Source organism: Hibiscus syriacus, unplaced genomic scaffold (genome assembly GCF_006381635.1).
Source record: "Hibiscus syriacus cultivar Baekdansim isolate YM2019G1 unplaced genomic scaffold, ASM638163v2 tig00116962_pilon, whole genome shotgun sequence".
Classification (NCBI taxonomy): domain Eukaryota; kingdom Viridiplantae; phylum Streptophyta; class Magnoliopsida; order Malvales; family Malvaceae; genus Hibiscus; species Hibiscus syriacus.
Genome location: NW_024063488.1, coordinates 5,359,341 through 5,374,317, shown reverse-complemented (window position 1 = coordinate 5,374,317; position 14,977 = coordinate 5,359,341). Strand labels below are relative to the sequence as shown.

Sequence of the window (14,977 nt, the reverse complement as noted above, 5' to 3'; positions counted from 1 at the left end):
TGAATTACCTTGGAAAACCCCGAAGTATCTGAAATGAACTTGAATGCTAAATGAACTAAGTAACCTCAAGGACTAAGGATTAAGTAGTGATTTGGATGAGTCTGGAAACGTTAATGAAACATGATGTAATGTTCTTATGGATCTTGAACTACAAATCAAGCACATCAGCATTTCATGATATAGTGGAAGCGTGAACATGAAATAAAGACATTGGAAGATTTATTCAGCGATGATTCCGAGGATTATATATGGACTAGAATTTGTGGTATGAAAATGTAAATACCCTGTAATGACAATGAATTGACCAATCGACAAGCATTAGTTATGGGAACTATTCATTTAAGAGTTGTATGATAATCCGATCAATCGACATAGAATGTAAATGTCCTGAACCTTCATTTCTTTCTTATCAGCTCAAGTCACATTCTGAATAACGGATGATTCTGTCAGTTATTGAACTCTTTCAATAGTGATTCTGAATTTCGATATTCTATCGGTATACTGAAGATCCGTGTTCCTCTACTTATTAAGATTATCCAATATCTTTGAATACTATCTGTAAATTCTGGTGTGTTCCCTACTCACATGAATTTTTTACCTGATTTTCAATTTGATTTCTGATCTGATACTTGACATGAATTCTGATCTGATATCTGACATGGATTCTGATCTGATATCTGACATGGATTCTGATATGATATTTGACTTGGATTCTGATCGAATACTTGACCTGGATTTTGATATGATACTTGACCTGGATTATGTTTTGATTTTTGATATGTTCGTTTACGGACAGAACATGTTTTATTTGAGGGGTAATGTTGGAGGAAGTATACCTAGAGGTTCCTCGGCTGTGTGCTCAGGACCTTACTTACCAGCTCCTCGGCTGTGTGCTCAGGGCCATACTGGACTTGTCGGTGAGTGTATGGTTTTGGGGAACCTACACATTTTGGACTTGACGGATGGGGTATATATATATATGTTTTAAAAAAGATCTAAAAAAGTTACATGATTTTACGGGAACATACTAGAAAACCTATTCTGATCTCCTTAACCTAGACATTCGAAATATTTTCATCTGAAATGAATACTATTTGTTACTACATGCGATATCAATGGACCTCAACTCAACATAAAGATCTGTAAATATCTAAACTAATAAGGAAAATATGTTTATCTGTATTTGCACGTTCTTCAGCATCATCTGGTAGTTCTGTATTACTGAGCTTTCCAAAGCTCACTCTATTATTCACCTTTCCAGGTTAAAAGAATTGTACCAGTGCATCTATCGACTTCAGTAAGGGAGTTCTTCCGGCGTTGTTGCAGAGTATGGTACATGTGAATATGGGGCATGTAATTGTATTTTGATTTATATACGAGTCTGGAAATCTATTTTATTTTTAAATAGTGATAACTGATTTTATAAGTTACACGTTTCAATAAAAGTTTTAAATTTTTCGCTATTTTTACAGTGGGTCACTCCGGTGGCCCTAATGTGACTTCTCAGATCGGATCGGATCGGGTTACCCGCATCGGTCTGGGTGGTTACAATTACACTTTTATTTCCATGGTACTTATAATATCTTATGACATATATAACATAATTGATCATTTAATTTTATATCATATTTTATTATAACATTATACATATGTACCTATAATTATATATTTTAATCTGATAGACAATAAATTTATAAGTTTAAAATTTTTATTTAGAGAAAATATTGATGGGGGGTTTAAGAAGATAAACGAAGATGAGTTTTTTTTAATATTTATACCATCAACAATGTTACGTCGTTTTTCACCCTTCAACCTCATTAATGCTACACCGTTTTCATCCTTCAACATCTATATCATCACTAATAAAGACAAACATTGAATTTTATCTAGGAGTAAACTTTTACAATTTTAAGGGGAGACGAAGTTATAAAGTTTTAAAAGAAATTTTTTTAATATAAAATATAAAAAATATTTAAAATATATAAAAATTTAAATTTTTTTTAGAAGCGATCACCTCCACCTGCCCCCTTTTAGTTCATTCCTTATTAGAAAGATAGAAAAACAGTGTCATTTCGGTGATGATTCAACACTTTAATTGGAGTCAAAACAAAATCTTAAGACTAAAATTAAAACAATTAGAATTTTAATAATAAAAGCAATATTAATCTTAAAATTCTAATATTTACCCTAAATTTCAAATATAATAAAATTAAACAAACATCTGTCACAATTATGCATTCCAGCCATTCTTTTTTTAAAAAAAAAACTATGCTACTTTTATTCTTATACATTTCACCTAAATTCATTTAATGGTCTCGGTAATTAAAAATATTTTTAATTTCTCTTAAAATTTAAATTTAAACAATTATATTTTATATATAATTAAAAAAATTATAAATAAATATTATATTATAATCATCTCTTAATTTAAAAAAAATAAAGAACACGTATTCAAAGTGGTTAGATGCCAAGTTCATTAAATTACTCGAATTTTGTCATCTCCACCCAAAGTTTGTTGTTAATATTTAATACACTGATTAGAGCAATAATAAAAGAAAGTAATAACAAAGCATTTGAAATTTGAGAAGAAGAGTCGATTCCACGATACGCATAAATCGTCAAACCTCGTGAGCCCCACTTGTTTCCTCTGTCACGCGTGCATCCAACGGTCACTTTCCCTTCCGCGTTACAAGGAAATGCCCCAAATCCGACGGTTCAAATCCTACCGCGTTTGACGTCCACTGCACACATCTCAATAAAATAATAATCTCCATAAAAAAACAAAGGAAAATTAATTGCTCTCACCAAAAGAAAAACTTACCACCTCCACTCTCTCAATTAAAACTCTGCAGCTTTCTTCAGCGCAAATCCAGGGGCTTCTTTTCCAGACCAGTTTTCCCTATTTTCTTCCTCTCTTGCTTTGCTGCTTCGTGTCTTTCGATCTATCCGTTTTATTTCTTTTAGCTTCTATTCTGTAAGATTTAACTTAATCTTATCTTTCTATTATTTTATCTGAGCTTTTGTTTACGATTTCCTTTTAGAAAATAGGCAATAAAATTTTGGTAGTATTTTTGCTAGTCTGTGTTCCCCCCTTCTTCTTCTCTATTTTATTTGCTAATTACGTTTATAGATCCATTGAGGAATTCTGTTTATTTTTTATTTACTGACCGTGAGCTTTTCTAAATTATAGCTATTTTATTTCTCTCTTTTTTCTTTGAATTTCTCTAAGATCTATATCTGTTACAAAATAAAACTTCCACTGAGCTTGAATTATTATTGATCCTTTTCTTTATTTAATTGATCTTTTGTTGCAGATCTCTTGGTATCTTAATACTACTATTTGTGTTTGATTTTAATTGCTATTTCTTCATTCTTTTTGGCAGGTTAAAAGCTTGGATTTATTTTTCAATAATCACTCCGGGATTGAACCAAAGATCAACAATATGCCGTGGTCTTTCGTCAATTGTGTGCGCTTAGTGGTTTTCTTTCTCGTTATACTGTAATTTTTATTTGGTTTTTTGGTAAGTTTTCTACATCTGAAAAATTCTGCCGATGATTAGTTATTTGCCTTATAATTTCAGAACGAAATGGAAGTTTATATTTTTATGTGCATCACATATCTATCGGTTGTTTTATTAAAGGGAATTATTCTACTGCTGTAGGTTAATTTCAATTGAATTTAAAGGGAATTCAATTCATTCAACTCGGTGCCGTTGAAAATTTTGGGTTGAAGGTGTGAGAATGTACATTGCGGTAACCATAAAGAGATATCGAGCAATTAAGGAAGCTGGGAAGATTAAAATGAGCGTTGGTGTTGTGGCATACTGTAAGCTAGTTCAAGTTTGTCAGGTATGTTATATTGTTTCAGATTCCATGTCGCGGTTTCATCTGTTCTATATGTTTGTGTCCTTGGAATTTGGAAGTGTACGAAAGTCCTAGGTAAATCTATGTGCCATAACAGACATGGTCCCATTACTAATGCTGCCCTAGTATGCCTGGATTAGGTTGAATGGGCCTCTTGTTCTGTAGTTTGACAATTAGCTGATTGGAAAAATCTGTCTTGTTAATTCCCACAAGCAAATAAATTGCACAAACACCAGCTATATATTTTTTTCAATTGTTACAGTTGAAGAGAAAGAAATTGTTTTCAAATTTGAGCCATTCTAGATGTTTGTCATTCGTATCTCTTTGTTGTTGTGGATTTCCGCTTTCGAACACAATGAATCTGGACATAAACTAAAGTACCAAACCTGTAAACTATTGACCAGTTTAATGTGCTTCCATACGAACTAGAAATTTTAGAGTGACTCCAAAAGCCAAGCAGGACTGAAGTTTTGGATCTTATAATTGACAAAGTAATTTAATGTTTTAGGCTGCACATGTTACCTGTGCAATCCTTGTGGTTTTATTGACTTCCCATGTGCTATTGCAGGCCGAGTATTTCCGTCAGTTGCTGAAACCTGTTACGTAGTCTGGTATTACAGAACTCTTGGAAATTGGGATCTGGGTGAGTGTTGTTTGGTTGTGTTATGTGTAAGGCTGAAAGATCTGATTGTGTTCATGGCAATTTGGGATAGGTAGCTCGGTCATGTTGTAATGGCGATTCAGTAGTTTAGCTTTTGTCTCTCCAAAATTATAGTTAAAACTTTCTTCCGACTGAAAAGTTGGATAATTGCACTTTCAAAGCCAAGAAGCATCTTTGTTGTGAACCTCTTAAGTAGAAATTTAGATGCAGAATCATCAACGGTGTTACCCTCCAAAAGCAGTGCCCACATTTGCAGATCAAGTTGGCGATAATTACATGCATATCCCAGTCGCATCTGCTTTTGGTACTGTTTTTCCTCCATGTGCTAAGCCATTTCCACCCATCCATGGCATTGAGTTCCAACCCTCAGAGGTTTGTCCCAAGAATTTCATTATCTTCAACCAGACTGAGCACAGAAACCAGATCATGTTCAATCCTGCTGTTGCAAACAATTTAAATAGTCCTGGATTAAATGGCTTAGCAAATTACATAGATGGAAGACACGTCATAAAAGATGTTAATGATGCGGAAAAAGAAACCTCATCCTCTTTGAAAGAGGATTCAGATGACATTGATGCACTTCTCAGCTCAGAAGAGGATCAACAAGAAGATTATGATGAAGAAGAAATTAGCACTGCACGGACTTATGGTAATTATGAAAGTGACGCTGATTCTCGTTCTGCCTATGGTTCAAAACCAAGAAAGGACAACTCATGCTCTTCTACCCTGAAATCCTCTGGTGGTGGTGGCTTTTGTGATCCTGAAAAACAGCTGAAAATGAAGAAAATGGTTAAGGTGTTGAGGGGAATTGTTCCAGGTGCTGATGATATGGGTACTGTAGCAGTTCTTGATGAAGCAGTTCGTTACCTCAAGTCTCTCAAGGTTGAAGCACAGAAGCTTGGAGTTGAGAATTTCATGAATGGGGATTAAAGTCATAATGTGGTAATGGTTTCCGCATCTTCTAAAAAGCAAGTTTATCATGTGTTGCATACCCTACCTTCAAAGTCTCTGATGGTTTGCAGTCCAGAGATAAATAAGACAGGTATTTAGGATTAATGTTGTGTTTTACTTTCCAGTTATTCATGTTTTAATGGTGTGCCAGGACACGAATTGCTGCTTAAACTTCTGAAGCTCATACATTGTTCCCTTGGAAGGAGAGAAAAGTTGGGGTGCAATTTGTCTATGTAATATGGCCACTAAGTTAGTAGTTGTCATCATCTTTATGGCACAACTGCTTTGAATGTTAATGACGTACTTTAAAATATTCACTATTAGTGTCTCCTCTGACTGATTTCTTATTCTACTTGCTTTTTGTTTATTCCTCGCCGTTGCATAAATGTTGTAAGTACTTGTTAACTCCCTCATGGGCAACTGATCACCTTTATGAGCATCACTTTGCTCAGAGTTGTCCTTTTTGGTGTCCTTTCTTTGCTTAATTTTTTTAATATCATCATGTTTTTTACCCCAGCGTAACATTATAATTAATTTGTTGGCAGTACAGAGACATGTCTGCCTGTCAATACATTTATGCGGTGCCGGAATCAGTTTCTATTTGTCTTGTTTATCTGTATTCGAAATCGAGCATGAGTTGCATAGATCTATGTCAGTCTTGATTCCTTTATACATAATATGCTCTCTTTTATGTGCTGATATTTAGAGACATGAGAGCTCATTGTCATGCATGCATGGTGCTCTTTCTTGTGCACCTTTCCCCCACAATCCCTGCTGCTCCTGATCCAGTTGCTAGTGCTGTTAGTGGCGCACCAGCTCGACCTGTCATCTGTTTTCCAACTCCTTCCAAGTTTCGTGCCTATTGGTCCCCACTTCTTTTTATCAACTTGGGTCAAGTTGGATGTTGTTCACCATCACGTCCTACTTATGTGTTTTCAGGATTCAATCGGTTTACTCTGTCTTGTTTATGGAAATCTTTTTCATCTATGACTCGAATTCAAGTATGATATAAAATAAACAATAGGGCAATGCATTACTGTCCAAAGTTAACATCCAAAGTTAACATGAAAGATGACGATGGTTGGCCAACCACAGGCAATTAGTACTCATAACATTGCACACCTCTTGTCAGAGTTTGGGATTGGCTGATAACCTGGCGCCTCGCTGTAAATTTTGTAGCCCAGTGTTGACTCTCTGTGAGTACTTTTTTGGAAACAGGCTGGCTATATTCAGCGAGTGACACAAAAACAACAACATTATGCCAAAAATACCCTACTTTTGATGGGTTTTCACCCTCTAACGATGAAAAACACAGGAATGAGATCGAGACGCGCCCGATCCAACTAGTAACATAAGCTTTATCAGGGGCTCGACTTCAGGTCCACAAAGCATGACTTGAAACAATTTTTGACCTTAACCTTTATTATTTTGTTATGTCTCTTTCTCTTGGATTGGTGGGTGTTCCAACTTTGTCAAGTTGTATGTTGCCTGAAATTGAACCAGATGTTATGTTCGAGAAGGGTAGTTGCTCGTGCTAAGCTTTTGGTAGTACGTTTTAAAGCATGGATGTACTGTGTTCTTTTAAATTCACCGTCGCGACTTTTATACCTTTAGTGTGTTTTAAAAGTATTTTCAATTCCAATGTAAAATTTAAAAAAAATAAAGAAGTGTAGATTTGAAAAGTATTTAGAATTAGGATTATATTTTGGGTAAATTACAAAAGTAGTCTCCGACTATAGGATAAAACAATATTGGGTCTATCAATTATTAAAAGATATAAAATAGTCTTTTTGGCTATATGTTGTTGCTTTGTTAAGTCCATCGACTATTAAAAGTTACAAAATTGTCACTCGACTATTCATTATATTTTAAACTCAATACTTTTTTGTTAAAATATTGACAATAATCTAAGTCTAAAATAATACTTTTTGTTAAAAAATTGACGATAATCTAAGTTATACGTTAACCTGTTAACTGAAATATGATAGTCATTCAGATTAAGAAATTATATTTTATCATATATCTCAGTTAATGATTAACTTCCAGCTCAATATATCATTAATTTTTTAACGAAAAATGATGTTTGAAATATAATGAATAATCGAGTGGATATTTTGTAACTTTTAATAGTCGAAGGACTCAACAAAGCAATTCCTATTGTCAAAGAGCCATTTTGTGACTTTTAAAATATTAAAAAAATTAATCTCATTTTATTAGAATTGATATATTTTATTTATTATGATATTAAAAATTTAAATATTATTCAAATATATATTTTTAATGTATCATCCGTTCATCGCATTTAAAATGATTAATAAAATTTTAAATCATTTTAAAAAAAAATTATAGTTCTATATCCTACGTACTTTTTAAAAATAATGTTAACTAATTCAATAGTTTGAATATATCCTACTTTATCAAATATGTTGTTTGAAATTGAAACTGATATTAGAGAAGAATGTTGCTTCCTCGTGCTAAGTTTGAAGTTCTTGTATTTTTTTTTTCTCAATCTGTTCCATACATTTTTATTCATTTTGTTTATTACTTTGCCCTAAGTTCTTGGGAGGTTAGATGCTTTGAAGACCTGTTTAGTGTGTTTATCAATGACAACGGCTTTAATCTATCTATTAAGGAAACCATTCAAGTGTGGTGCAAACTCAAGTGGCACATCAATAATAAAATCCACTACTTATTTGCTATGTACATGCTCCAAATATCAAACGTGGCAAGGCCAACCTTACGGCTGTGCTCCAGCCGCCCTGTACTGCTGTACAGTCGACGATTGTGCGGGTTGTTTGCGCAAACCGACTGCTCCGAGTTCCGGTTCACATTGCCTGGTTAGGAATATAAGCGCATGTATTCGTGTATAAACCCAGCAATCATATAGGACTACCTCTTGATACCTGCACTATCAAAGCTCAAGTCATTAAAAGGAAGATATAGCAAAACCACAGATCAAAGGCTAATAAGAAAGGTGAAGCAGTTCCATGAACTAATATCAACAGAAATATGTATGAATAAGCAGATTTTATATAAACCGAACATATACAGAAATAAGACGGAAAAGCAATGTGAACCTGAATTTGTGAGCTTGCTGCAGCAGTCCAGCTCTGCTGACGACGAATTTCGGCTAAACTTTCGGTAATGAAAGTTATTGTTGTCGGTTCTTCTTTGATGTTAGCTTTCGATAGTGGGGGTAATTCTCTCATGACCCATAACACAAAAGCTGATGGCACCGATGAACCTAGAAAAGCAAAATGAACACCATCATAAGCTTTGACACTGGCCAACTTTGTCCAGAGGGCATAACCATGGAAATCGCCATTTTACCATTCCATCCATAAAATTCAGGTATCAATAGACTTGAATGATAATATGCATGCAAGAATGATAATGACTATCTTCACATGAATACCTGTCTAATCAGACAGAAGAACGTTAAGACACACATCTAATATCAGAGTCTTGTACTCTGGTGCAACTAGCTCAATTGGAAACTCTTAACCGCCCAACCGCCCTAATCAACTAGGTCATTCTTTTGATATATAAAGTTTAGGCACGCATATCTGCCTGGTTTTAGGATTCCTTTTCCCCAGACATATCCTGATTTCTCATACAACGCCTATTATCTGATTATGATCAGATGAAGGTTCTTACAGTCAACAAATTTATCCTCCACAAACTTGTTCTCTATAATTGCGGATTGCTAGATGAGGTCACGAGGTTGAATATTCAGAAAGATCAAGATGTATTCACACACAATATTTTTAATGGAGAATAAATCTCCAATATGGATCAATATGTTTCATGCCCTAAAAAACTGATTTCGATAAACCAACTATCAAAAACCTTTCGTTACTTTGGAGCAAATTTTGGAAATTTAAGGGAGAAATTGAATCAAGTACCTATAAAATAATATAAAATCAGTAAAGTAGAAGTATAAACACCATGTATGTGCAATCCATGCCAGTGATACAGCATCTGCAATCATGAAAACACAATTAAGTTTATCAAGCTAGAAAATAAAACAAAGAATGAACAATCATTATAAAGCTGTGTACCGGAATATCAGTGAAAAGAGCCACAAAAGCATTGGATGTGAAGCATAGAACAGATACAATGGCCAAACCTGCAACCTACAGAAACCATATATCTCAACATAACATCATGAAATAAGGTACAGATGTACGATAACTATAAAGCCACCATAATTTAACAAATATCAACTCTGAACATAAAGGGCAAAGGACTGTATATCTTCAACCTTGAGACCTAAATGACAAGACGATTGACAATGACACAAAAGAATGAAGGATAATATGACAATACCTTCCAGATCTCAGATGAAGCTCTTTCAGATCTAACATTCCTCATTTTCCAACATAATAGGAGTCCTGATAATGAGAGAGAAAGAAATAGACAAAAACATGAGTATCCCTAAGAGAAAACAGAATATGTGAGATAAATGAGTCTGTCAGAAGCATCCGTGTAGTGGTGGCAGTGGTAGTCTCATTTGTTCAGGAGTCTTACGATAAGAAAGATAACTCTTATGAGTTTTTGTAATCTATATAGAAGTTAATCTTTAAAGTCTTATTAGAAGTCAGCTACTCATAATTTCCTACATTAGAAATCAGATTTTTTTCTTGCATTAACTCCATTATCTTTCCTTCTTTCTTGATTTATTCTCTTAGATTAACAACACAGTCATCTACTCCGCTGACACCTAAAAGTATGAATTAGCCAATCAATCACAAAGACTAATCTAAAATTTGTCAGCCACTTAGGCCAGCCTTGATGATATCACACATTTAACTGGAAGTGGCAATGAACTTATCTAAAGTAATCTACGCATGCATGCTGTAGGATATTAGGGATGGAAGTCTAACAAATATGACTTTTAAGTTCATAAATGAAATGAAATGAGTATGTCTGGTTAACCTGATGTTAGACATTTGTTTGCTACCAGAAAGTTATCACAATAAGGAACAAATATTTCAAACAATGTGAAAAGAAAAACTGAAATCATGAAGAAGGAAAAGTCCATATAAAATGATAGCTGCACACCATAGCATGCTAAAGCTCCACCTAACAATAGTTGTGCTGCAGCAGAAAGATCCATATAAACCTGCATGAGATAGACAGCCATTACTTCATGAATTCAGTCGTAATAATACAAATTTTCACGGTCAATTTTTTTTCATTTTCCAACCAATAAATTAAAGGGGGGAGGGGATTGTAAACACCATCTCCACTAAAACATTCTTTATGACTGTCAAAGACTAAAAGATGGTAGTCTAGGAAAAGAACAGTAGTTAAAAAAATAGCTACTTGGATGTTCATACTTGAGCCACTGTTGACGAATCAATAGGATTATCTTCCATTCCTATCCATATTAGCATAGAAAATGTCATCATTAAAAGAAATACAACAACAGTAACCTGGTCAGAGAAAAAATGAATTAATGAGTTCATACAGCAAAGTACTATAAAAACTTTGAAACAATTACGCATGAAAACCATGATAAAAAAACAAAAAGAAGAAATCATATCCCTTTACCAGAATCACTATTTTTTGATGACTTCCAACATGAATTAAACGGAAAGGATAGCATATTCTGCGATTATCTAAGATTGATGACCTTGGTCTATTTAAAGAATTTTGTAATAACGCTTCTTCAAGACCATGTTCATCCTCTTCCTCTTCATCATCTGTCTGGTGGCAAAGGTCGACCCTAAAAAAATCAGCCACAGAGACAAGGGAATAGCTGATGAAGAAACACTAATTTTCACTCCGAAAGAAAATATAAAAACTTGGAGGGAACTAAAACTATTAAAGGTTTTTAGCCCGATTGAACACCAAGCTTGAGTACCATTGCATTGGATTGGATGCACTGGGAAAAGAAGAAAAAGAAAGCTGGCCCGTGTAACAATTGATTAAGAAATGACGATTTAGAGTCAGGCACTAAATCCGATCTCCCTTTGCTTTTTTCTATTTCCTTGCTATGAAATGAAAATGAAAAATGTGTATCTCATTCATGCAATATCTCCAATTCTTTGAATTTTTTTTTAAAGAATGGTTTACATAATCATATTCACTGAATAAAAATATAAATTACTTAAAAGAGAAAACATACCAGAATGACAAAAGTAAGAGAAATGTTGAAAAGAATAAAATTCTGGGGAGCGCTGCAACACACATATTTGCACTAGTTAATGCATAAACAAATCTGTCGCTGGGACAAAATAAAATGAGTTTTATAATGAGAATCTAAACATACCCATGGCTATAAAACCACAAGAGAACGACCAGCATAGCCACTCTCTGCATGCAGCAATGAGAGTCAAGACAAAATAAACAAAGTAACCTGCAGGTAGATGAGAGTCAGGCAATTCAGTTTGTATAAGAGATGTGATCCAAATCAAGCTACAACCGTAAGACCAAAAGGTCAAAGGAGTGCAAAACACAAATTCTTACCAGTGTTCGTAGAGCCAATCAGTAAATGTAACACCTATTATTCAAATTCATATGATTAGGAACAATCCAACACGCTTGGAAATTTCAATCGACGTGGTAACTCTTTTCTAACCAACCAACAGATTAACTTTATATGTACCATGAATTTGAAAAGAAAAGAAAGAAAAGTAAAAACAAGGAGAAAAAGGTTATAAGAGATGCATTAACATAAATCACATTAATCATTTTCTAGTTTACATATATGCACACCAATGCATGGACCTTACTGAACACTGATTTCACACTAGAACCACAAGTCTATCTTCTGCCTCCAGTGGACCACAGCTAAGCTTTATAACATCTCTCTCCATTTTACTAATTCCACAGTGGCACACCATGTTTCCTAATCTTCCTATTACAAGGTCCAGATAGATTAATGATTAACAGAAGTGTTGCTCAACTAAGGTTCTTAGTTTCCAAGACTGGTCACCAAACAACTTAGGGGCTGTTTGTTTACTTCAGAATGATTCAAATGCTGAATGATTCAGAGGCTCTGAATAGTTTGGCTCTGAATGTGACATGTTGTTTGATAACTGGCTCTGAATGATTCAGAATGTACTTCTGTGCTGAATCATTCAGCACTGTTTTGCTGAATCAGTCAGCACTGTTTTGCTGAATCAGTCAGTACTGTTTTGCTGAATTAGTCAGCACTGAATCATTCAGAGGTGCGAAACAAACGCACTGAATGCTGAACAGTTCAGCATTCAGCGTTGAATGGTTTCATTAAGAGGCAAACAAACAGCCCCTTAGTCTAAATATTTTTAGAAAATAATTGATTATTTATCAACCTTTCCCAGTGGGTACAAAATGAAAGATTTTGAAAAAAGAAAAAGGTAGAGTACAAAGGAGTATAGAGTTTTCTGTCAATGCTTGAGGAATATACAAGCACTCTTATGATACTTGCAAGAAGTGAGAAAGAAAAAAGATAGCAAGAAATTGGGAAAAAGTTGAAATCCTGGAAATGTTGGTCAAATAGTTCTCTCCTGCAATGCCTACTATCAACTCCTGGACCAAACACTTATAGAACTCACTCATACCCTTTACTCAAGTTTAAGCAGTGTCAGAAGAAGAGTCACTAAATTCCTACATGTGGAGACAATTTCACCAGGCTCTGCCTTAAGGGGTCAGATGAGACATATCAGGTCAAGGTGCAAGTACCCACTCAGCCAGCTGGTCTGATGACATTGTATTAACTAGCTAGCCTATGAATCAGTTTACATTCAGATAGAAATCTTTAAGCTCAACCAAAAAGTCACATAAAGCAACATAAATCTTACTTTTTGGCGATTCCATCCTCGCTGTGGATTCCTAAAGTGAATCCGTGCAAGCTGACCGGTAATGAGATTAATAATCAGTACAAACATAAATCAGAAAGGAGAAAATAACAAACAAAAAAATTATCTTGCCTTAATTATTAGTACTAGGAGCATCATACTAACAAATTCTGTTGTAAAACATTACCCTGGATTTTAGAAAACATTATGTATAAGCATGTAAAATTCACCATGTTGATACACATAAACCCAATATCTTGATCAAACACAACTGAGTTACGTGCAGAAAGATAAAATTTTCATAAACAAGATGGCATTCAAGACATATAACAAGTTACATGGTTATAGTGCAGTGCTGGCAGATGGGAGGAATGGGCTATTAAATTCTTGAATAAATGACACTAATAGTAAGAAAGAGGGCTGGAGCAGAGGCCGCAGACTTTTTCAGGTTGATCAGAATAATTTCTAAAGTCCAGTATCAGAAATGGAGTCAAGTCAAGCTCTTTTAATTCACATTGTTCTTCCAACATCTGGTTACGGCAAAAAGAATTGAGTCACCTAAGCATGGCTCACTCAACCAACAATTTTCAGATTAGAATTTAGCACTGGACCCAAGTAACCAATTCCATAAGAATCAACCATTGACAATACATGCTATTCAGTATTGCAAGGATCATACGCATTTTGGATTTAGTTAAATGCAACTCTACTTCAAACCGCAAGCCATGCAATCCCTAATTTCCATTAAAATGATGAAGCAAACTACCTAAATTTGTAGTTGTGTTAGTTTTATGTGAAAAACAACAACAATTATACCAATCAATCAAAATACATAAATCTATCCATTCAGGCATCCAACACAAAAAGACATTTTAAAATAGATAATATAAAGCCAAATGAAATTACTTTCTCAACATGAATGTCAATTTGAGTTAATTAACAACTAAACACAACACTACAGCAGTAAAATAATTTCATTAACATTGAAAAGGAAAGGGAAAAAAGTTAATAACAAAACCATCAATCAAAAACAATCATAGAACATATAGTATTTATTTTCATCAATCACATACTACGAATAACCCATCAATCAAAACTCGCTGAACATAAAAAAAAATCAAAACTTTAATAAAACAAAACAAACAAACCTGAGAAAAAGCAAGAATGGCAATAATGCCATCAAAACAAGCAATACCCACATTTATTACAACTAGTTCTCTAGAAGAACGGCAACTCTTCTCCTTGTCTTCAAACATTTGTCTCTCTCCTTTCGAAGCTTGCTTTGCTAATTTACTATTTCTCTTATTTTTTTTTCGAAACAGAGAATTGAAGTTCTCTTCCAAGTCTTCCTTCTTTTATCAGACTTTTCAAGTCTTTCAAACAGAGTATAGTGGAGACTGATTTTTTTTTAACAAAGCATTATATGTTATAAAATAAAATATATATAGAAAAACAAGAAAACGAGAGATACAATAATATTTTAATTCTAATAAATTTGTAAGATCCAAAAATTTAAATTTTAATTATAATGTACACCTATAAACAATAAATAATAAAAATTTATAAACAGGAGAACTTTTAATTGAAGATTGTGGAAAAAACCAGTACGACGTTTTGTCAGATGACAGACACGCGTTGAGAAAGTAAGCAAATTTCTTCAGCCGAGTGTCATTCACAATTCATTTCCTTTTTCACTTAAACCTTTTACCTTTAT

At 34.0% G+C, this 14,977-nt stretch overlaps 2 protein-coding genes across 7 annotated transcripts; one reads left to right on the top strand and one right to left on the bottom strand.

Annotated features, from left to right (window-relative positions):
• The first annotated feature begins 2,816 nt into the window (after nucleotides 1-2,816).
• LOC120190634 (transcription factor bHLH144-like) lies at nucleotides 2,817-5,898 on the top strand. Of its 2 annotated transcripts, XM_039193677.1 has the most exons (4): nucleotides 2,817-2,974; nucleotides 3,384-3,521; nucleotides 3,663-3,849; nucleotides 4,433-5,898. In XM_039193677.1, exon 4 carries the CDS (start codon nucleotides 4,730-4,732, stop codon nucleotides 5,453-5,455), a length of 726 nt encoding a protein of 241 aa, XP_039049608.1. In that variant the 5' UTR covers nucleotides 2,817-2,974; nucleotides 3,384-3,521; nucleotides 3,663-3,849; nucleotides 4,433-4,729; the 3' UTR covers nucleotides 5,456-5,898. The 2 variants fall into 2 exon arrangements, with proteins under 2 accessions (XP_039049608.1, XP_039049609.1); XM_039193678.1 differs by lacking the exon at nucleotides 2,817-2,974 and having other exon boundaries at nucleotides 3,267-3,521.
• Nucleotides 5,899-8,170: 2,272 nt separating this feature from the next.
• LOC120190257 (tobamovirus multiplication protein 1-like) lies at nucleotides 8,171-14,594 on the bottom strand. 5 transcript variants are annotated; one of them, XM_039193357.1, is made up of 13 exons: nucleotides 14,412-14,594; nucleotides 13,267-13,317; nucleotides 11,951-11,984; nucleotides 11,754-11,840; nucleotides 11,610-11,661; nucleotides 11,033-11,207; nucleotides 10,819-10,914; nucleotides 10,541-10,601; nucleotides 9,806-9,870; nucleotides 9,586-9,612; nucleotides 9,382-9,457; nucleotides 8,554-8,720; nucleotides 8,171-8,379 (listed from the first exon to the last, which is right to left on the bottom strand). In XM_039193357.1, the coding sequence occupies exons 1-13, from the start codon at nucleotides 14,517-14,519 to the stop codon at nucleotides 8,356-8,358; spliced, it is 1,023 nt and encodes a 340-aa protein (XP_039049288.1). In that variant the 5' UTR covers nucleotides 14,520-14,594; the 3' UTR covers nucleotides 8,171-8,355. The 5 variants fall into 5 exon arrangements, with proteins under 5 accessions (XP_039049288.1, XP_039049287.1, XP_039049290.1 ...); XM_039193356.1 differs by having other exon boundaries at nucleotides 8,184-8,379; nucleotides 9,538-9,612; nucleotides 14,412-14,593; XM_039193359.1 differs by lacking the exon at nucleotides 11,951-11,984 and having other exon boundaries at nucleotides 8,184-8,379; nucleotides 9,538-9,612; nucleotides 11,754-11,797; nucleotides 14,412-14,571.
• Between the last annotated feature and the right edge of the window lie 383 nt (nucleotides 14,595-14,977).